General features: G+C 38.2%; 2 protein-coding genes across 7 annotated transcripts in view; one reads left to right on the plus strand and one right to left on the minus strand.

The window, feature by feature from the left end:
- Positions 1–500: 500 nt before the first annotated feature.
- On the minus strand, positions 501–13034 carry ak9 (adenylate kinase 9). 4 transcript variants are annotated; one of them, XM_086264104.1, is made up of 36 exons: positions 12794–13034; positions 12552–12649; positions 12086–12149; positions 11933–12006; positions 11725–11821; positions 11452–11564; positions 11111–11281; positions 10290–10406; positions 9872–9946; positions 9677–9778; positions 9374–9513; positions 8966–9285; positions 8363–8481; positions 7947–8082; positions 7714–7804; positions 7544–7608; positions 7395–7454; positions 6846–7040; positions 6501–6637; positions 6137–6340; positions 5770–6045; positions 5557–5675; positions 5072–5291; positions 4859–4927; positions 4563–4775; positions 4199–4417; positions 3815–4031; positions 3522–3723; positions 3196–3342; positions 2869–3086; positions 2538–2734; positions 2239–2408; positions 1855–1953; positions 1592–1694; positions 1382–1496; positions 501–924 (listed from the first exon to the last, which is right to left on the minus strand). In XM_086264104.1, the coding sequence occupies exons 2-36, from the start codon at positions 12642–12644 to the stop codon at positions 710–712; spliced, it is 5172 nt and encodes a 1723-aa protein (XP_086120230.1). In that variant the 5' UTR covers positions 12645–12649; positions 12794–13034; the 3' UTR covers positions 501–709. The 4 variants fall into 4 exon arrangements, with proteins under 4 accessions (XP_086120230.1, XP_086120231.1, XP_086120229.1 ...); XM_086264105.1 differs by having other exon boundaries at positions 11933–11985; positions 12788–13034; XM_086264103.1 differs by having other exon boundaries at positions 12788–13034.
- Positions 12942–22371, plus strand: part of fig4a (FIG4 phosphoinositide 5-phosphatase a) — a 56693-nt gene continuing 47263 nt past the window's right edge. The window contains exons 1-5 of one of the 3 annotated variants that reach the window (XM_086264111.1): positions 12942–13342; positions 13493–13606; positions 15949–16047; positions 17072–17195; positions 21761–21917. In XM_086264111.1, coding sequence (XP_086120237.1) covers positions 13544–13606; positions 15949–16047; positions 17072–17195; positions 21761–21917 — 443 coding nt within the window. In that variant the 5' untranslated portion in view covers positions 12942–13342; positions 13493–13543. The remainder of the gene's footprint in view (positions 13343–13492; positions 13607–15948; positions 16048–17071; positions 17196–21760; positions 21918–22371) is intronic. The other 2 variants (XM_086264109.1, XM_086264110.1) reach the window with 2 other exon arrangements.

Here is a 22371-nt window from a genome sequence, read left to right on the forward strand (position 1 = left end):
AATGAACTCGCATATAGCTCTTTTTTGTCTCTTCAGTTCTTTGTATTTGCCTGGTTCCACTCATTGTAGACGTTAATATCACAACACTCTTTAGGCTGTTATTTGGGGTAGGAACCTGCAGTCATGTGCAGCATTTATCCACCCATCATCCAATTCACGGCCACACAATTTTCATTTTCATTTAATCAGCACAGAGGACCGCCAACACCCTGCTACCTTCACTACCTTCAGGTCTACAAAACCATCAAGGCCTCTTCTCATCCAAGCCACCATCTGTTCACTCTGTTGCATTCTGGAAGTATCAAAGTACTGAACTCTGTCTCATGACAAGGTGCACTACCACCACTCGGAACACCCTGTGTAATATTACTAAAGACTGTGAAACAGATATTCATATGTGTGTCAAACCCATTTCTGACTAAAACTGGATAAGAAAAAAACCTTAATAAAGTATACACGATCGTTGTTGAATGTTAAATTTATTTCAATCCAGGAAAAAGAAAATTAAATGCTTATGAAATGAATGAAATGTGTATGGTGAAAGTTACTGGTAAATAATGATACAGACAAAAGAGCTTTTATAATTAAAGATACAGTCTTTGGAAACATAAACGAAAGAAGTCAATGTAATTTTTTTTAATGTAATTGTATTGCAGACTCAGATTACCACATCACGTTAAGTACAATGACAATGCTGTAGTCAAAAGTACTAATCAAGCTGTACGCCATTAGCTCCGGGCAAGTCGCTTAAGGCCAAAAACCTGTTCAGCTTGAACTCAAAGTCAATCGGCCGTTCACTGGGAGGCCTGTAGTTCCCCTTCATTACAGTGCTCAGGTAGGGGATGAGCATGCAGTTCTCTTCAAATGAGGCCAGCTTCTTTTTGTACATCTGGCGAATGGAGTCTGTACTCCTGTGGTTGAAAGCTATAACAATGTAAAATTGGAATTATTACTTAAGTAGGAAAAAACACATGAACAAGTTCAGTGCTGGAAGCATATAACAAGTCTTAAAAGGTGAATGAGATACATTGTACATAGTAAACTTTGATAGGAAAACATTTCAGAATGAGGTAAAGCAGCACATAAAATCTTTACTTTAAACTTAAAGTAAAGAGCGATCGTGGCTCAAGAGTTGAGAGTTCGCCTTGTAATCGGAAGGTTGCCGGTTCGAGCCCCAGCTCCGACAGTCTCGGTCGTTGTGTCCCTGGCCATCACCAGTATGTGAATGTGTGTGTGAATGGGTGGATGACTGGATGTGTAAAGCACTTTGGGGTCCTTAGAGACCAGTAAAGCGCTATACAAATACAGACCATTTACCATTTTAATCATCCTAATATTTCTCATAATATATTAAATAAAGGTTTAAATATAACATTCCTACCTTTCAAATACAAGGCCACATAACTGAGAGCTGATCTCTTTAAACTGAGATAAGGATGCTTTGGTTTGAGACACCCGGCAGCTGTCATTGCCTTGATCACTGCTTCTGCCACACCCTAAAAAATACAATGTGGTTGATGGATGTACTTTTAAAAATCTCAGCAGACAGGACGATACTGCAATATTTTCCATGTGATACAGAGTTTCTGACCTGCTCCAGGTAGCCCAGCGTTGGAAGGGAGGTGAGATGTACAGGTTCAGAAAGGGGAGGAACTTTAATGGGCAGCTTTTGGGCCCAGTAGGTTTCAGGAGTCCTTAAATAAATAATTTCACATTTCAGTGAATAGACCAAAGGTTTACACACCACCCACTTTCTTTATAAGTGTAGCTCAAAGTAGTTTGTAAAAAAGTGAAGTGAAAAAAGAAAACATTAAAAAAAGGCACACGTTTTTCAAATATACAAAGAAATAACACCTCATGAACTTGTCCCGTTTCTCCTTGGTCTCAAAAATATAAATTCGTTCTCTGTACTCCACAGCATATTCCATCTTTCCTCGAACCAGAGCTTCGTACCTAAGAACAAATAAGACTTCCATGTGAAAAAAATGTCACAGAAGACATATTCAATATTTCTGACATACTGTGATGGAATAAAGTATTTAGATTTTAAATGCTACAAAAAAGAGAAGATCCTTAGGATCTTATGTATGTCTATCTGACACCACAAAGTCAGAATCACAAAGAAATATGTTTGCCAACTTTCTTTCTTTCTTTCTTTCTTTCTTTCTTTCTTTTTTTTTTTTTTTTTTTTTTTAGCAATTTGAAGCATATTTCTCAGTGACACAGTGGATAATGTACCTCTGCTTTCCATCCAGGTAAGTAACAGGACAGTAGCCCTTCATTTCAACTTGCTGTGGAAACCTGTTCTTCACGTGTATCTCAGTCAGCTTCCTTGGCAGGAGGTGGGGTTTTGGGAGGGTGTGCGGGCAGCCAGGTGTGACAAATTGATCAGGAGTAGACAGGAACATCTGTGATTGAGAGAGCAAGATAACAAGTTCCAGTTCCAGTTTTTAGGTTTGAATGCCTTCCCATACTCATTTGGGCATTTACCTATGAATCTTGCAATTAATTTATGGGGGAACTTCCAAGAAACTGACCTCTAAATGGTTTTCATCACACATCTTGAAATAATGTCCCCTGTACTCAGCCGCATGAGTCAATGCTGCAGTTTCTGAGATGTCCACCAGGTGGTAATGTAGGGCCATGCAGACAGGGCAGTACTGGCCAAACTCTCCAAGTCGGCAGTCAAACTCCTTGGGTGTGATGCACAGCTTGTTGATGCAGGCTGCTTGCCCTGGTTAAATCATCATGCGTGGAGTTAAGAGGTTCAACATTTAGGCGCATGTAAAACATTTAGCCCATGAGTTTGACAGCATCTTGAGGGGATTTCTGGTGAAATAAACCAGCTTAAACTCTTCTTGAACTTACCCTTCTGTATCCTGTCCAGGTAAGTTTGAATATATTTCATGCTGGTGCTGACCTCTTTTATCATTCTGTCCCAGATCCACCATTTGCTCTTGAGGCCATTGAGAAGCAAGCAGTTTTGATATTGTTGTTGGAAGTGATGCCTCACATGCACCACCTCCTTCTTGTAGCAGGAATTACGAATGTGTAGGATCTCAGAGCTATCGTGCGTCAAGTGAGGCCTAAAGTGTAAGAACAAAGGAAACACAAGAAGATTATAATTTTTGCAATTATAATCAGCTGTCAGACCTAAAATCTGTCATTATATTTATAAGTTCTGTGTTCTCTGACTTGTTGGGCTTCATCTTGTCTGCAAGACCTCTCTTCAGCACCTCCACTATGTCCAGCTCTAGCTCAACTACTATCATGGGGATGATGCTCTGAGACCCCATCAGTTCTGCCTGCTTAAGGGTCATTGGAAACCCATCAAGCACATATCTGAAATACCAGAAATATCATAGTATATTAGATACACACTAAACCAACAAAAATAGAGTAAATTATACAGTCTTGACTTAAAAAAAACAAAATCCATGCCAAAGATTAAGTTCGGATCGCACCTAGCATTGAGTTTTGCTAAGTATTAACACATACATGTGATAAACCCTTTGTCTTACCCTTGCATGCTACAGACTGAGTTCATCAGTGCCACCTCCAGACACTGAATGGCCAGTTCATCAGGCACAACAAGGCCCTGTAAGAGATACTCTTTCATCTGAATAGCCAGATCGGTGTTCCCCTGAGTGTCAAGCACCATACGCATAACGCTACCAATGGACAGCTGAGCCAAGCCATATTTCTGAGAAAAAATTTGTGCCACTGAGGAAGCAGAAATACAAAAAGTAAAATAAAAGAAATGAACATAGTAAAAAATGTAATAAAGTTCATTTTTAACTATCTTGTATCTTACCGGTGGTCTTTCCAGATTTTGGAGGTCCAGTCACTGCTATTTTAATAGGAAGTGACGTGGTGGGCTTGGGCTGCCGCAGGTACTTTAAGGGGTTGAGCATAAATGTGTTACAGTTCTCCTTAGATGCAAAGAAGTAGATATACTGATGGAACAGCAGGAGGTATGTTGTGTTGAAAGGCCACTTCAGAGGCTGGATCAGGTCTCTTTCTTTGTGTAGCTACAGGTTGGAAATGGATGAAAAAAATGTTAAAGTATACTTTATGAAGGACATTTTACATATTTGTTTTTTCTGTCAACATTTCAGCTTAAAACAAAGGAGTAATTATATTAAAATATTTCTTGGAACTATTGGAAGCACAGCTGACGTTCCTAAACCCTGCCTACCTTGATGGGGTCCAGGAAGCCAAAGGCACTGAAGAACTTAAAAGAGGAGAGCAGCAGTTTGCATGCCAGGCTGTAGGGGATGGGGTGGCATTTTTGGAAGAGTGACTCCCTGTTGGTCAACAAGGGTTTGATTTTCTTGAGCAGCTGACACTGAACAATGCGTAGTTTGCGAGACGCATTGATGACCATTCTGGGTATATTGTGTTCACCTAGGAGTTCCTAACAATAGAACAACATATAGCACCATATATAAGATCCAACTAGTTTTATTGTAAAATACAAATATTTTAAAGTAAAGTCTTGTTGTGAATATGAAATACAAGTAGAATTGATCAGGGCTCATTTTTGTTTTGTGTATATGTACCATCACAGAACTAAGGTTGGTCTCTTGTGTCACAAAACGCTCTTTTATTCCTATCTCCAGCCTGTTGGTAGCTAGTTCCTCAGTCTCCTCATTCTCGATGTCTTCCTCATCCTCTTCTGCAGGAAATTCCTCCTCCAGCAGGGCCTCAATCATCTCCTCTATGTCTGCAGTTTCATGCTCTTCATCATCTTTTGTGCCATCTTGAAAACTGAGCTGTTTTGTTTGCAAATACAGAAAGAAAGAAGACGTTTGAATCAAATGCAGATGTGATAATTCGGGTTACCTCTTTTGCTTACCTCTTTTTTAGTTGCCTTTAAATCTTGCTCTGCCATGAGTTCAGCTTTTCTCTTGGAAATATCCTCCTCCTGAATTACAAAATTACCATGAATGTTTCAGATCCAAGAAATGAATTTATCCTAATTTGTCAAGACAGACAGCAAGACTAATGTTTCCTGGCAGAAAAATAACAGTTACTAAAACTGGGACCTAAGTATCACTTATTTTTTTACCCGTTTTTTTTTACGCAGGTCATGAAGGAGTTTCAGCTGTGCTTCACGTTTGTTTCGACGCTCACGCCAAATCTCCAGGTACTGTGGCAACAGACGACTCTGGACATCCTCAACATCCACTTCCATCATTACCACAACGTCAGGGAAAAACTTTTGCTCAAACATGTACTGCACCTCATTCAGATCAATAGGAAAGCCCTCCAAAATAAAACCTGTAGACCTAGAACATAGATGATCTTAAGTTAAAGAACAATATCTCTTGTAAGGTGACCAAAACTCTCAAAGAGACCTTGATGGGAAGTTACCGATCTAAAGTTCATTATGTATAAAGCTACTCCAGCAAATTTGCATTTAGAAAAAGCTAAAAACTAGATGTTTACCCTAAGCTAGCTTTTTTTTTTTTAAAACGCGATTTGCTCTGAAAAAGACAGCAAATAGGCAGAAAACAAGAAGAGGCAGGAAACATCCAGTTTTGTAATAGCTACTTGTATGGTTCATGTTTCCAGTATGGTGCAATAGTCATGTCCAGAATCTTTGGATTGAGAGGATCTCCATCAGATAGGTAGGCTTTGATGGCCATTTCATCCTCAGTCAGTTCTTCTTGCTAAAGTTACAGAAAAGCACATACACAGAAATTCAAAACCTGAAATGAAATATCATAACAAACTGTGCTAGAATGAAACTGTGTTGAAGCTGACCTCCGTCTCATTCATGTTATCATAGGGATCCTCTGACTCCTTCTCGTCCTCCGCCCTGGCTTCCATTATTTTGGCATCCAAGTCTTCAGAATCATCTTGTAAGAGCACTAACTCATCAGCATCAGGTATCCGCATCTTTGTCTTGGCCATTATGAGCATTTGGAGCTGCTCTCTGAACTGGATATGGAAGAGTCCAAGCTGCTGTGCAAGCCACTTCCCATTAGTCGTCTTGCCTGAGCCTCCGCTGCCGAGCAAAAACATCCGCAGAGCAGGAGGCTTGGATGGAAAAACATGACAAAGAGCCAGTGAGGACACTTTTGTTCAGAACTACAGCATATGACTTTCTCTTTTCATGTTAAGGTTATACCTTGAGAGGCTCAGTGTGTGCAACAAATTGATCAGGATTTTGAAGAAATGATTCCCTGGCTTCTAAGCTGGAGAAGTAGTAGGTCTTCTCACGATACTTAGCTGCAATTTCATCGGTACAGGGTCGCAGGACATTATGGTCTTTTAAGACAACAGGGCAGAAATGCTGGGTGTCACCTAAGAATCTGTTGGTCGTGGTGTCTCCCTGCATTCATTAAGAAGATAAGATAGACATACTTCAATGGATTGCTTGCCTTACTAATATTTGTCAAGAAAGCAGTAAGTTCTTTGTTCTCTTTCTACAATTTTAAATAGCGCTGTAAACATATGGATATTAAAGCTGAAAGACTCCTTAGTTTACTGACTTCATCTCTTTCCCCTAGGGAATAATCATCATCACTGCCTTCCTCTGTTCTCTCCAGCTGAGCTAAGGCCTCTATATCTTCTGCGTCTTTTTCCATGTCCTCCTCTGATAACTCCCAGGACACATACTGAAAGGGTTCTGAAGATCACACATGAGAGCTAAAGATTAGATTGGAACTTTTTAGCAGAATATCACATGATATATCACTCGTTAGTTCACCATTTATTTATTCCAATCCATTACCAGTAAAATAACATAATATTTGTCTCAGTATTTTTTTGTGTGTGTCTGGCGCAAATTTGTTTCTAAGACAACAGTGATTTGGTCTGCATAGCTTTACACTCACTGTCCATCTGCTGGATCATCTCTTGAAGCAGGTTCTCTGGGCTTTTCCTGCCAATCTCCAGGGTACAGTGGGTTACCGTTAAACCAGACTGCATTTTCTCCCATTCACCCACAAACTGTCGTAACTGCAGTTTATACTCGTTCATCTCGGGGCTATCTGCATAGCCCAACTCTGAATCATCATGTACTACCACTGCTGCTTGGACCACACAAAGAGAGTGTGAACGAGAGAGAGTTAGAGAAAGAATGCTAATGATACTTCAGTGGTGCTCACAAACAGTACAAATACAACATATAAATTAGTTAGCACATTCAAAAATGTATCTGTGATTTTGATTGAAAATTGGAGTTTTTATTGGGCAGCATAGCCATTTCAGCGCACGTCCAAATTCAGAGAGTCATGAGAGTCAAACCCCAGGAAATCCTGACAATGACTGACTGACCTGAATATGCACCTTATACTAGTTTCTCTCTTTAGTCAATTTGCATTTTTGATCTGAGAAAAACAAACCAAACAAAACAAAACAGCATGTTCTTGTTGTAACTTTACCTTCTTTTTGTACTGCATTTGGATTTGCAGAGCTGGTGGTGTTCAATTCCTTAGGATCTTCTGAAAATAAAAAAGAATGTAATAAAAATTATACTGATTGAATGGTATATGTTCAAGGGTAGTATATAAAAAAAACCCAAAACCAGCACCATGAGCTTCTCCCATAACTGTCTTCATATTTGATTGCCCCTCTGATTCTTGCTCCTCTTGGTTTCTAAAATGGAGAGAATTAAGGCACAAAAACAAAAGTTGCAACAAAAATCTAACTCAGAAACATACAAAGAAAAAAAATTCACAACATCATTTCATGTGCACTTACGAGAGCTCTATCGCCTGAGACTGTTCATCCTCTAACTTCTTTACAGTGTTCTTTACACTTTCTTTATTCATCTCATAAAGTCTTCTCAAAACTGCTCAATGAAAAAATGTATTAATGGAAATGTAAAAAGCACCAAAGTGTATGCGTAAACACTGAAGGGCATTTCAAACCAAATTGTTGCAAATTATAAATGCAAATTTATATGTTTAATCTTTTCTATTTGTGCCTCATACCCTGGTGTCCATCGCTGTCTGTGAGACAGAAGAAGACCTCTGGCAGAAGTCCAGCTTGCTGTAAGGCATCCATCTGGGAAAGGTTCTTGGGAAAGTTGTCAAGCACCCACCCAGTCTTGCCCTCCACCTCTTCAATCTATAACATCAAACTTTTTATCACGTAAGTTAAATTTACTTTATGCATGTGACTGTCTAAGTGTCGTGTCCCTGTATGCGTGATTTAGTGTTGGGTGTTGTGCGATGTAAGTCAATGATTTTATACAAATAAAAAAAATCTAACAATGCCAAACAAAGTTGCAGAAAAATCCTGTTGTGTGTCATTAATCATTCAAATATATGAACGTGTATGCATGCTAACTGCTTAAGACTGGGAAGTCGGTGTAAATCTCCCACCTGGGTTTAAATCTTTAACGTACCTCTTTTATACGCTTCTCTAGTATCTCAGCATACAAGCCAAAATAAGTAGTACTCGATTGCTTTGCTTGCTGCACAGCACTGAGTACCATGGCTTGCACCAGTGGATGATCCTCTGTCACTTAAAAACAACAGAACAAATAAGATCCTCTTTCATACAAATATACTGTTGTTCAGTATGCTTCAAAATGTTAGAACAACATAACACAACAACAACCAGAATATTGTTTAATTATGTCCTGATATGTTAAACCATGAAACTGAAAGAGGGTGCACTTTCCTTTTCACATATCTATGATACATATGGTTTATAAGAAAGTATTTTCACATCTTACCTTCACATTAATTCTGTGTATGACATTATCAGTCACTTGTTCAGCAATAGGTACAAATATTGCTTTATATCATACAGTTTGTTGGAGGACTATTACATACATATATATAGAAGCTACACTCTTAATAGTATATAGTGCTCAGACAAGTTATTATGCCATGGTACATGGCATTACTGTTATTGCAAAAACATATTATTGTCAGTCACAGTTTATCAAATGTAATTCTACATGTGATTATAGAAAAAAAAATACCAACAAAGTTCAGCTTACCTGAATTTTGTCCATCTTCCTTCATCTTCATTTTGATTTTGTCTATAGCAGCCTGTGTTGTCTCCTCTTTAATTTTATTAATCCTCTCCTCTTTAGCCTTGACCAGAACTGGCTGCAACAGTTCCTCCATGTCAATTACCGCTGTGTTATAGTGCTGAGCTAGAAGTTTACATAAGGTGGTCTTCCCTGCAAGGGAAGGCCCAATGATTGAAACTTTGCAGGGTAACCTCGGCATTGGAGGTAACAGGTAAGGGCGAGGGTTTGTGACAAATTTATGGTGTGCCTCCGCTGACGAAAGGATGTACAGTTTGTCCTGGAATCTGTACAATGAATGAGAGTTGTTTCACATTTTCACATTGCTACTCAATAGAATCCTCATCTGGAAACAGTTTTTAAAAGACTGCTCACCCCACACTAAATTGTGGCTTGCCAGGAATGACCTTGCCCTCTTTCAAAGCAACAGGGCAAGTTCTGCCCCAGCGGCTCCTTCTCCACCTAAAGCCAGGGACCATAATCCTGTAAGAGGACATAATTCTCAGTAGGTCCTCCTGAAAAAGATATGGTTTCAATATTAAAGCAAGTCCAGTCTTAATTCTTAGGATCAGGATTATTGGGATGGTTGTAGTACACATGTTATTCAAAATACAAGTATTTTGTACATGTTCCCATTCACTGATTGTGTTTTGAAATAAAATGTGAAGACTTCCAGACCGTGCTAACGTCCTCTGGCATTTCCTCATCCTCAGTCTGGTGGAGGAGGACTGGAACGGGGACGCGATTTATAGCCAAAGTTTCGAGACGCGACATAACAGACTAGAAGTACAAAATGTCAAAAAACACACCTTACAGAGACAACACTTCTGGAAAACACCAATACTATTTGTTGAAGTTTTTTTTAGTCTTTACCAAGTGCCACTCTTCTGTTGAATTATTTCCATCCAACTCCAAAAGGTAGAGAGGGTTGTGGTTTGCCATGTAGTCCTGAAAAAATATCAATTAATATACTTTTCATTCTGTGTTTTTCTTTTGTAATTTATTCTTTTAATAACAATAAATATTAATACAGTATATAGTTTGTCTGTAGTTAAATTTCAAAAGCCCTTAAGTACTGCCTTTTGAGTCAAAAAAATCTGGGATGTTCACTGCCTTATGATATAAACATACTGGTTAAGCAAAAACAGCATCTCCCAAGTAAATTCAAATACAAGGTTTAAAGGAATTATGAATTTTTATTCAAGATTTTTTTAAATAACACAACAAACTACATTTTTGGTGTGTCAGTAGTGGGTGACTTTGATGACAGGTCTAGGTCTGGGCAACTCACCTCCAGTGGTCTAAGCATGTTATCCTTGTACATGTTAATTCGAACAAAAGCATTTTTAGCCAAATACTCTGGTGTCCACACCATTCTGTCATTGGTATCCTTTGAGAGTTCCTCTTCCTAAGGAAAAAAAAATACTAGTATGGAACTCAAAGCTTGGCAGTTTTTTCTTTGCTATGATAACAACTGATCACCTGGGGAATAAAAGGTTAGCTAAAATAAAAACAGCCCCCTAAAAATGCAAAACTGAAATCCAAACATGTACGGAACTAGGAAGGTGCTAAAAATATTAATCGTCTAAGAATTGCTGGATAAAATTCTGATTAGCATTCAACACCCTTAAATCTTACAGTTAAGATTGAAACTAGATCAATAGCTTTATTTCACTAGGCAATAAATACATAGGTAAACATGGCAAAGCTTATAATATTTATGCTCCTACACCAAGACATGAGTACAACTGCTTCTGGGTATTGCTTCTGGTACTTTAGGCTAGTTTGCTCAGCGCTATCATGACAGCAAGGATAGCAAGTCCTATACCTGCAGACTGACGTCATTTTCTCTTATTTACTCAAGAAATGCAGTGGCTCTGTCATTCAAATCTGACCAGCTGGGATTGGGGAGGCAGAGGATTTTAAAGGCAGTGATTTCTGTCAGTTTGTTTTGGTTGATACAATGAAATAAGAGGAAAAGCAGCAAAACAGCAGTCATTGGATTATATTTGTTACAAGCATCAAAACAAAAGGAGGGGGGAGAACTAAAAGAGCTATGATTATGCATATTACATGATCAAGTGACAACACTTATTTTCCCTTAAGTAATACCTGCTCCTCCACATCCTCCACATCCTCTGCATCCTCTGCATCCTGTTCCTTGCTCTTCTTCTCCTTGTTATACACCTCTTCACGCTGCCACTGATCCCTGTTGTAAAACTGCCCTGTCTCTGGGTCCTGCTTCAGACCAGATAGCCTCTGGACAAGGTCCTTGTCTGGACACTGGTGAAAAGTAAAAGTATTTAATTTATAATCAATTCAGTAAAATCCTGACAGATCTTTTTCATAAATGAACTTAAAGAGATATTAGATTAAAAAATTACGACATTAAACTATGCAAAAGAAAAAAAATCAAATGCAATGGACAACTCCAAATAGAGAATGACAGTAACCTTGATGTTAATGATAATATCAGGCGTTAGCTTGAGGTTTTTGATCAGTTCAATCTGCTCATTAATCTTCAGATGCTCTTCTGACATGAACGGCAGGCAGCTCAGTACATAACCTGTATCAAAAACATGTGAATTACAAAACAGTGCAGAGCTTATCATATTGCTTATTGTCTAACCTATCAGTCATCTTATTTTCATCTGCAAAGAACATTTGGTGACTGAAAAGTTTGTTTTGCATGCATAGCCATAATTAAATGACGTCTTATTTATTACCATAGTGCTCCACATCTGGCGAGTTAAGCCTGGCAAGAATCAGCTTCAGCACCACATTCTCTGGTACACTTCTTCCCTCAGATAAGATGTCCAAAAGCTATATTCAACAGAATGCAACTCAGAGTTTCTAATGACTATAAAAGCATAAAGAAAACACATCACAGGAACAAAGGGCTTCCTTTCAAATGATACAGAAAATTTTACTTACCTCCAGGCCCTCTTTTGTTTCATTTTTTATGTGTGTGTTGAGAAGATTGGTATCTGAAAGATGTGAAAACTCATCTACATACACATCTCGAATTGGTAAAAAGATTTTTTTTATGAAAAAGTTTTTTTTATGAAGGCATAAAAGGGTACTCACCATCAATAAGGATACACCTCCAGGACTCTGCAATTTTTTTGGCCAAGGTGGATTTGCCAACACCCTGCCAAGAAGTGGAATATAGAGGAATTGAAGCATTAGAAAAAAATATTTGCTAGTGTTTGGGTATGCACTTGTTGAGCTTTGGTGGGGACTCTCTGCATGATGTTTGTGATTGTGGAGTGCAGCTTAAGACATGGAAAATTCTATAGTAGTTGTGTCCAGGAATTTTAAGTATAGCCTAAACATTTTACACTTGATGATCTACTAAACGTCATAATGTGTTTTATAACTGCATGGCATTCATGGTCTTTCCTCTTTGTTTATATATACATATCTGATTCACTGACAGATAGTACTGTGCATACTGTCTTTTGGACTTAAACACAACTACAAAGGTATATACGTAACCTAGCTAAATTTCACTTTATATTCACTTATATATATATATATATATGTAGATTACCGGTCTTCCAACGATGATAAAGCAGGTGGGCTTAGCAAGAAGTCTCTCTCTTTCGGCTTCATCTTCAATTAAGTTGTCTACTAAAGTAGCCATTCAAACTTTGTGAACACAGAAATTATAAAAGTCAAATAATCATTCAAGCAATCAGTTTTATAGCTTGAATGTGTAGTTTACATAATCTGACAAATATGTAAAATATTATTATTATTATCATATTTTACTTCAATGTTACTTACAGTTACCTTTGCGAGTGTCTGTATTTTCTTTTATCTGCTAATACCCTTTTTAGCGCAGTTGTTCACTAGTGTTACAATAACCTAGCTATCCATATACGGTTACCATGACAACTTGCAAACTAAAGGGCTGGCTGAAGGTTTCTTAATACCTAGTTAATGCTACCTTTAGAGTTTGAGGGTTGAAATAGCGTTTATAAATTAATCAATTGAATTATTTATTTATCATACTCAAGAGCAGTTATAAACGTTTAAAGCCGCTGCAAATTCAAATGCAAAGATAGTAAACCCATGTATCAATCGCATTTTCAGTCCTTCGAGCTTTTTGACTTTGCGAGGCACCGTACGACCCGACAAGCGAAGTCATTCATGACAGTCACCTGACTAAAACAAATTCAACTCCAACATGCTAACGGGATACACTGGGCAGAGTACAGATGCATTTTAACTGTTGTTAAGTGAAGCGTTTACAGTATTTGTTGCGACTGCATGGGGAGATGTATATTGTCATCAATGAAGACCATTTGTGGTTAATCATACAAGCTAAGTGGATGAATGGTGAGTGATGCTAGCTAGGAAGTACTGAGGGAAAAAAGTAAGCTATATACATGAACACATTTGTTAAATATGCTGGCTCGTCATTTTGTGTCTTATAATGTGAAGAAATGAATGTAACAACATTCATTTCTTTTCACTTTCGCTTTGTAGCTCCTCTGTAGCCTCTTCCAGACTGACTGTTGAACAATTCAAGAATAGAAAATGCCTCAATCAGCAGCTATCATCGGTGGGATCCAGCGACTGGTTCTGTACGAGACCAGAGCAGTAAGTCTTTACATGAGCCCTTAATGTCACCATTTCTTCATAAAGTCCAATTCACCTGGGCAGTTTACAACTACACGCGATGACAGTTCTTTAAACTGCGCTGTTTCTCCATTTTGCTAAGCTTCCTTAAGGAGTTTTCAGGAATAGTACATTCAAAACTCTTTAGATGGTGGTTGTCTTTTGTTGTGTCGTGTTGTTGTGCTGTGCACGCCGCTTCAGTAGTGTTGAGGTCCGGTGTTTTTGACGAGGCCAATTTATGACTGATGGTGTTCAGTTGTGTGTGTTTTCTATCTAGGGTCAAGTGAGTGTTTGTGGGATTTTTTTCCCCCTGTTTCTTAAGGACGCGACTTTCAGATATAGTCTTCTGCTGTAGATATTTTTTTTAGGTCTGTCAGTTCTTCTTTTGTTCAGTTTCCTCAATTATTTTAAGCCACACTGCACAGCTCTTTAGCAAGCATGTTGTTTGTGCAAAAATAGTATTTTATTCCAGTCAAGCTATCTTATATTTTGCATTTTTTCAAGGTTTGGTTAAAGAAATTGAAATAAATTGTGTGTTTTGTGACAGAATGCATTAGTATTGATGTGCCTAAAGATAAAATTTAAAATGGGCTCTTTACTAAGTTGTCTGTTATATGTAAATAATTCATTCCTTGAGTTAGGTGCTTTTTCTATGCTTGAATGATTCATAGGTCAAGTGGCTTAACAGACAAAAAAAATCTCCAGAAAATAGACTGAAAATGAGTGAAAAAGCAGCTGATGTCTAGAGAAGAACTTTAATTTGTACATTAAAACCTGGAGAACTATTGCTCAAGAAGATTTTAAAAAATTACATGTTTTCATCTGCTTAGAAGGAAAACAAATAAGGGGTGGCTGAAGGCTTTCAGACAAGACCATACTTAAGACATATGTGCTTAATGGGGAAATGCTCAAAGGTTCATAAAATGATATTGCTCAATTTTTGTGCCTAATACATAAATGTCACAAACTTGATATATATTCAGGACAATCACTGTCTTTGAAGTACCATGATAACGACACTGTGGCACAACTGTTCATTTAAGACAGCCAAAACCTATTACCTATTACCTTTTTTTTTTTTTTTTTTTTTAAAGTGCTCTCTAGTCTTTGGTTCAAGAGTTCTATAGTTGATCTGGGAAAATGTTTGGGACACTAGTGTACACGCTACATGTACACTAGATGGCAGCAAAAGCTGCAGGTGACTATATGAAACCTCAGGACCTGACATCCATGAGGTCAGTAAAGAGCATGTGTGTGATAATTATCTGGACATTTAATTGGTGAATTAGATTTTGGCAGTTAAAATTAGTTTTCTTTAGCTTTTTTTATTTATTTATTTATTTTTTTTTAAATATTAGATGTATGTCCTTGAGAGGTAGAGTGTCTATGCTACTTTCTTTGCTGCGTATTCTAATAGTATCATGTTTTCAATTGTCGCTGCATTTCACCAGCTGTGGTCATGCTTGGTTTAAATGTGTGCTTAAGCTGGGTTTCGGTTTGCTGTTCCCATTTGCTACAAATATTTAGACACTAAGGCAAGTAAACATTTGTCTTATTTGATTTATAATTTCTTATTGAACCTCTGCTGAACAGTGCACGTGCAGGCTTTCTGTTACAGACAAAGAGGGTTAAATTAGATACTGGAAAAGGTGGAACAGGGAAAAAAAATGCTCTAATGGTTGCTGAGTGTGCTGATACAGGATGTTCCAATTTAACACTCTTTAGTGGACTGAAAATTTTGGGCCATTTTGCAACCCTGAATGAGAAGAGTAATGACCTAAAAGAAAGAAAGAAAGAAAGATGCAAGGAAGACACACATCTTGACAAAAAGAACATTGTAAAAATGTAACTTGTGATGAAATATGTGCTGTGCCTGCATGTGCTCTGCACTGTATGCACTCTTATTTCAATCTGTGTTTTTAAGATATCGCCTTTAGTTGAATACATACTTGAGTGTAATTTCACAAATTTCAGACGCACTGATTCTTACTCGGACTGTGGAAATAAAATGTTTTATTATAGGAAAAAAAGAAATTCAAGTTTGACTTCAACAGTGGTGCTGCAATGCAGGAATGTGACTTGTCATTGGATTGATTCTATGTCTATTAAATACATATCTGCTCTTGGTTGAAGTCTAAATTGGTCCCAAGTCAACATCATCCAGGACAAAGCTGCAGTCCACAAAGTTAGAAGACTGTATGCAAGATTCCCTCTATGCATTTATCACCACATGCAGCTGTGAAAGGTTAAGGTTGCAAAGACTCTTCTGATAATAGGCTCCAAATGCATTGCAGCACTCACTTGACTTGTCATTTTATTTTCAGAGGTATTTTTTGGTTGGGAGCAATCATGCACAGACCAAACATCGAGTCCTAAAGATTGACCGCACAGAACCCAAGGACCTCGTTATAATTGACGATAAGGTAAGTGACGACTTTCCACGAGTTAAATTTTAATGTATATTCTTATGTAATACACAAGAAACATGCCTAAGGGGGAAATTGTGCAATCACTCAGCTGATGTGAAGTGTGCTGCTGATGAGAGTTTGGCTGCGTTCACACCCTTTTCTTATTACCAGGATCTATGAGCTGGTTTTTGATTTGTTTGTTTGTGTTGTGGGTAATTATCCTTCTGATGCAATTATTATGAAGCATCCATTAATAAATATTCATCACCCAACAGTCTCATTCCAAAAGATATTAAAATGACATCAGAAAACTGTGTGTTTTCAATTTTATTGGCATTGTGTAGCATTGTACTTGGATGCATGGATAATTTAATGAGTTGCTAGGGAGGTTTTAAAGCTAGAAATACTCCCTCGTCTTTTAGTTTTTACATAAGAAGTGAAGACAGTGGAATAAAAGACTTTGATAGAAGTCCTAAATTAATTTTTTCCCCACAAGATAACAGAATGAGAATTATTGCAATCTATAGAATCATGCACTTAAAACAAATGCAGTAGCATACAGCACACAGTACATTACTACGTTTCTCTTTGGGGTCTGTGCCAATTGTAAAGCTTATTATGTAAATGAGATGGGGGTTTTTTTGTAGATGAAATGCACGCAAAGCTACTCTTTAGTCATTTAACATTTCAGAACCAATGCAGAAAGCAGCCGATCTATTTTCAGACTAATTGCCTCAATGGCAGTCAATCTAATCCCTTTTGTAGAAATTTTGGGCATTGATTAAACAGGGACTGTTATTCATTTACCTGCTATTGCACAGAAAATAAAGAAGTCTTAATAGTTCTGACTGAAGCCATTAGTCACCCGCAAGCAGCACATTTAAGTCACTTTTGTCAGAACACAGCTTTATATATTTTAGTGTTGATTTTTAGATGGAAATCAGATAGGATTATGTGGCTAATTAATAAACTAAACTTTATAAACACTTCATCTAATGTGTATTTAATACCGTACATGCGTGCATGTGTGTGTTTCCAGCATGTGTATAACCAGCAAGAGGTAAGGGAGTTGCTGGGCCGCCTGGACCTGGGCAACCGGACTAAGATTAGTCAGAAGGGTTCCTCTGGCCTGTCCAGGACTGTCTCAGCTTTTGGCATTGTGGGTGAGTACATTTCCTCCACTCAATGGCAAAGCAACAGTCATTGCAGTTCAGAATAATGTGAGAATCTACCTCATCTCCAAAGTCTACAGTTGGGTGTGTTGGCCCATTATTACTGCAAAATAAAAGAACACCTGGGAGTCTTTTGCAAACCACTGTAATAGTTCACAGCTTTTTCACGTGTTTTCTGCCATTATGTTTTTTAACATGTGTAACACGTTGTACAAAAAGATCCGGCCCCCAAATGTTATTAATTTGCAATTTTTTCAATAGTGGCTATGTTTAAAAAGATAAAATAGAATTATGCAACACTTGATTGTGTTACTGACCACTACTAACTCTTTAACACCTTTATGAATGTTTAATTGGGTACAAAAATGAAAAACCACAGAAAGAAGGTCCTGAGCTTAATTCCACCATCAGGCCGTGGTCTTTCTGTGTGGAGTTTGCATGTTCTCCCCGTGTTTGCGTGGGTTCTCCCCGTGTTTGCGTGGGTTCTCCCCGTGTTTGCGTGGGTTCTCCCCGTGTTTGCGTGGGTTCTCCCCGTGTTTGCGTGGGTTCTCCCCGTGTTTGCGTGGGTTCTCCCCGGGTACTCTGGCTTCCTCCCACAGTGCAAAAACATGCAGTAGTGGGGATAGGTTAATTGGTCAATCTAAATTGCCCATAGGTGTGAATCTGTGAGTGCGAATGGTTGTCTGTGTCCCTGTGTGTTAGCCCTGCGACAGACTGGCGACCTGTCCAGGGTGTACCCCGCCTCTCGCCCTATGACAGCTGGGATAGGCTCCAGCACCCCCCGCAACCCTGGAAAGGATAAGCGGAAGCGAATGGATGGATGGTTGGATGGATATTTTACTTCAGCTATCTGAGACAGTAAAAGCACATCTGTGTTTTGTACGTTGCCCTAAAGACCTGATTACAATCCTAAACTGACTTTTTTTCCCCTTATAAGCAGTTTTTTATTTTTAATTTTTGTTCCAAATAAACTACCTAGTGAGCTAGCTATCATTTTTCACCTCAAATACCATCATATCATTGTACCCATAATGACAAAGTAAAATAAGTTTGTTTGAAACTCTTGCAATTGGGGGAAAAAAAAAAAAAAAACAAAAAGCAAAAATATAGAATGCATATAAATATTCACTCTTTGCCATCACAATCATCATGTTTTCCCTGATCATCTGTCAGATGTTTCTACATTTTGATTGGAGTCCACTTAAATTCAATTAACTGGACATTATTTAGAAAGTCACACACCTGTCTATATAAGGTCCAAATGGCTGACAATGTCAGAGCACAAAACAAGCCACAAGGTCCAAGAAATTGTCTGACATCTGAGTCAAGAGTTTATCGAGGCACAGACCTGGGGAAGTGTACAGAAACATTGCTGCAGCATTGAAGGTCCCAGTGAGCACCGTGCCCTCCATCATTATATATGGAAGAGGTTTGGAGGACTCTTCCTAGAGCTTACTGCCCGGCCAGTCTGAGTGATCAGGGTAAAAGGGCCTTACTCAAAGAGGTCATCAATAACCTGGTGGTCACTCTGACAGAGCTCCTGCATTTCTCTGTGGAGAGAGGAGAACCTTCCAGAAAGACAGTCAGACCAGTCAGATCTGTGTGGTTGAGTGGCTAGACAGAAGCCACTCTTCAGTGAAAGACACATGACAGCCCACCTGGATTTTGCCAAAAGGCACTTGAAGAACTCTCAGACTGTGAGAAACAAAATTATGTAGTCCAATGAAACAAAGATTGAGCGTCATGTCTGGAGGAAACCAGGCACCACTCATCACCTGCCCAATACCATCCCTACAGTTAGCCATGGTGGTGCTGTGGGGGTGTTTTGCTGCAGTCAGGGTGGAGGGAAAGATGAACGAGAGATCTGAAAATGACTGTGCATTGATGCTCAACCTGGACCGTGAGAGGTTCTGCAAAGAAGAATGGGAGAAACAACCCAAACATAAGTGTGCTAAACTTGTAGCATCATATTCAAAAAGACTTGAGGGTATAATTGCTGCCCACTTCAACAAAGTAGTTCTGTGGACATTTCCACAGCAGGTTAGTCGGTCACCCTGACACAGACAGTTGTTTGTCCTCTGCTTGAATAATATAGATACTCCGCCAACCCCCAACCCCAATTACATCTTTGTTCGCAAACCATCATTTTGCTATTATGTAATAAAAGTGTGATGTAGCCATGTAGGGTACAAGGTGTATTCTAAGAGGCCTTTTGCCCGGTAGCTTTCTTATTACAGTACAAAATGAATATGATTAGCGTAAGTATATTTTTATTCGCAGGTTTTGTCAGTCTGACCCATCTCCTCCAGGAAGAAGGACAGTACCGGTATACTCATACAGGAACTCATAAGTGTTATTTAATCTTACACAGGGTTATTGCTTCTCGGTCATCATGCAGAAAAAAATACAAAAACCTTTGATAATGTAGACACACTAGCACACCATTACTTTGAATTTGTCACGTGAATGTTCATGAGTGAAACAGAACTTCTTATTTCAAAGGTTTTACCTGATTAGTTTATGAAACGGAATATTTTTGGTTAACTTCAACTGCAGCGTTTTGCAGATTAAGTACAAGCCACTTCAAAGTATAACTTTAAGAGTCCTTAGTGTGTGTGTGTGTGTATATGTGTAGTATGTATGTTGCACTTACCAATTCAACACATTTTTTTTTTCACCCAACTTGGATGTCAGGCCACTTTCTAGTTTGAAGTAACAAATTATTAAAGTTAGCTAATGTTGATTAACTTGTGACAAATTCACTAACTAATCATATAACTAATTACATACCACTACTTAGGCGGCATCATTTGCCATTGTTGGTTATCATTTGTCATTGATCAGTTATTTTAGATTTTAGCTCAGGTTGTGTTTGTCTTCAAGTGAGAAGAAATCTGTTACACTACAAGTGAAGTGGGAAACTGTTCAGTGGGATTCTCAATATACAGTGGCTTGCCCCCTTGAACTTTTCCACATTTTGTCACATTACAGCCACAAACATGAATCACTTTTATTGGAATTCCACCTTGTCTTGGTAGGTTTACAGTTGTGCCATACTCCTTCCATTTCTGAATGATTGCTTGAACAGTGCTCCGTGGGATGTTCAAGGCTTGGGAAATCTTTTTGTAGCCTAAGCCTGCTTTAAATTTCTCAATAACTTTATCCCTGACCTGTCTGGTGTCTAAATCTAATCGAGAATCTGTGGCAAGATCTGAAAACGGCTGTTCACAAACGCTGTCCATCTAATCTGACTGAGCTGGAGCTGTTTTGCAAAGAAGAATGGGCAAGGATTTCAGTCTCTAGATGTGCAAAGCTGGTAGAGACACACCCTAAAAGACTGGCAGCTGTAATTGCAGCAAAAGGTGGTTCTACAAAGTATTGACTCAGGGGGCTGAATAATTACGCACACCCCACATTTCAGTTATTTATTTGTAAAAAAAAAAAATGTTTGGAATCATGTATGATTTTCTTTCCACTTCTCACCTGTACACCACTTTGTGTTGGTCTTTCACGTGGAATTCCAATAAAATTGATTCATGTTTGTGGCTGTAATGTGACAAAATGTGGAAAAGTTCAAGGGGCCCGAATACTTTAGCAAGCCACTGTAAGAACTGTATAAACTGAAAAAAATGAATTGATATCCAATTAAGTTAAATAACACTAATTAATCAAAATATTTACATAGTGAAATTATGACTTTATGCATCACAATGTCATATACAAATAAATATATATCTTTGACTGCTATCAGTGCTATTGTGCCATATTTTCCTTTATCAGTTTTACTCTTTGTAAATATGTGGAATAAGAGTAGGAATTTGTATAAGATGTTCGATTTTAGCAGGGCAGCAGCCGGTGTTGTTTATACCTGAAAATATTTTTTAGCTTTCCTGTCTTCTCGCCACTGTTCTAGCTACATAAAGCTACTAAAAATATTAAAAATGTATCTTTAAAGCTCCAGGTTAGGTGGAAGATGGTGTCTCTTGTTTTTGAAAAATCCTTCTGAAACCGCAGGAGACATTATACAACTGTTCTTGAGGGCTGAGTAGCACTCTTGGCCGTGTGTCTGTATTGTGATCCTCAATTCATCCATTAACAAATTAGTTCTAGTAATAGTTTTATAATGAAGGGGAGGTATATTTCTAGCAGACACACTTACATAAACTGTGTTTATCTAAGTAAGATATTATTAAAAACATACAGACATTGTCTGCATTATTTTCTAAATGTCACAGATGGAAAAATAGCTTGTATGATGCTGAAAGCAAATCATTGACTGTGTTTGCATGATGTTTTCTGGGTCAAAATTTCAAAGCGTAAATGGAGCAAATTACATGGTTAATATTGTCAAATATGACACACATACATTCACTATCCACCTCCGCAAGTGGAGCTATTCACTTGTTTGTCCTGTCAAAACTGTAGCAGATTTGCTGGCAACAATAAAGTTGACCTACAAATCAACTTGTTTTGAGCCACACTACATGTTGCTGGAAAGGAAATTCCATTTGATGAGATTGTTGTAAAAGATTTAAAACTTGTCTTCTTTTTGCCAGGATTTGTGCGTTTCCTAGAGGGGTACTACATCGTGTTGATCACGAAGCGCAGAAAGATGGCTGATATTGGGGGCCACTCCATCTACAAAATTGAAGACACCACTATGATCTACATTCCCAATGACTCAGTCAGAGTTACACACCCCGATGAAGCAAGGTATTGTGTTACTCTGTCTCCCATTTATTACCTTGAGGCCACTCTATTTAAGTACATTACTGTATGATTTTATTAATTTTGAGTATGGAAATTTTCAGAAATAATAAAATATCTTGAAATGCATTTGTAGCAAAAAACAACAACAACAACAACAAAACGCTTACTCTCTTCTGCTCACACCCACAATTGTAGTCTGGCCAAAAATAGTGTTGTCATACAGAATGTGCCAAAATAGGAAAAAAACAACAAAAAACCCCACAAAACAAAACACAAAGGCTGACTCATCCACTACCAGTGGACAAGGACTGAAGCTTTTCTAATAGTGGCTTGAAAAAAACCCCCCCATGATTTCACACATGTACATAATTTTAGTGTGAAAACATTATTTGACCACTTGACTGAGGAAAAGGTGTATCAGGTATTTATAAACCACCCAAAATCCCCAAATTGTATA

Source organism: Aulonocara sp. 'chitande type north' Nkhata Bay, linkage group LG15 (assembly GCF_057382095.1).
Source record: "Aulonocara sp. 'chitande type north' Nkhata Bay isolate Kocher_YH1m ecotype deep benthic linkage group LG15, A_spYH_male_GT1.1, whole genome shotgun sequence".
NCBI classification, from domain to species: domain Eukaryota; kingdom Metazoa; phylum Chordata; class Actinopteri; order Cichliformes; family Cichlidae; genus Aulonocara; species Aulonocara sp. 'chitande type north' Nkhata Bay.

Coding starts and splice junctions, on each gene's coding strand:
- ak9 (XM_086264104.1), bottom strand. CDS start 12,644: ATGGCTACTTTAGTAGACAACTTAATTGAAGATGAAGCCGAAAGAGAG. Junction 11,282..11,451: donor ATATTATCATTAACATCAAG/GTTACTGTCATT, acceptor ACTTTTCACCAG/TGTCCAGACAAGGACCTTGT. Junction 9,514..9,676: donor TGCCAGAGGACGTTAGCACG/GTCTGGAAGTCT, acceptor TATCTTTTTCAG/GAGGACCTACTGAGAATTAT.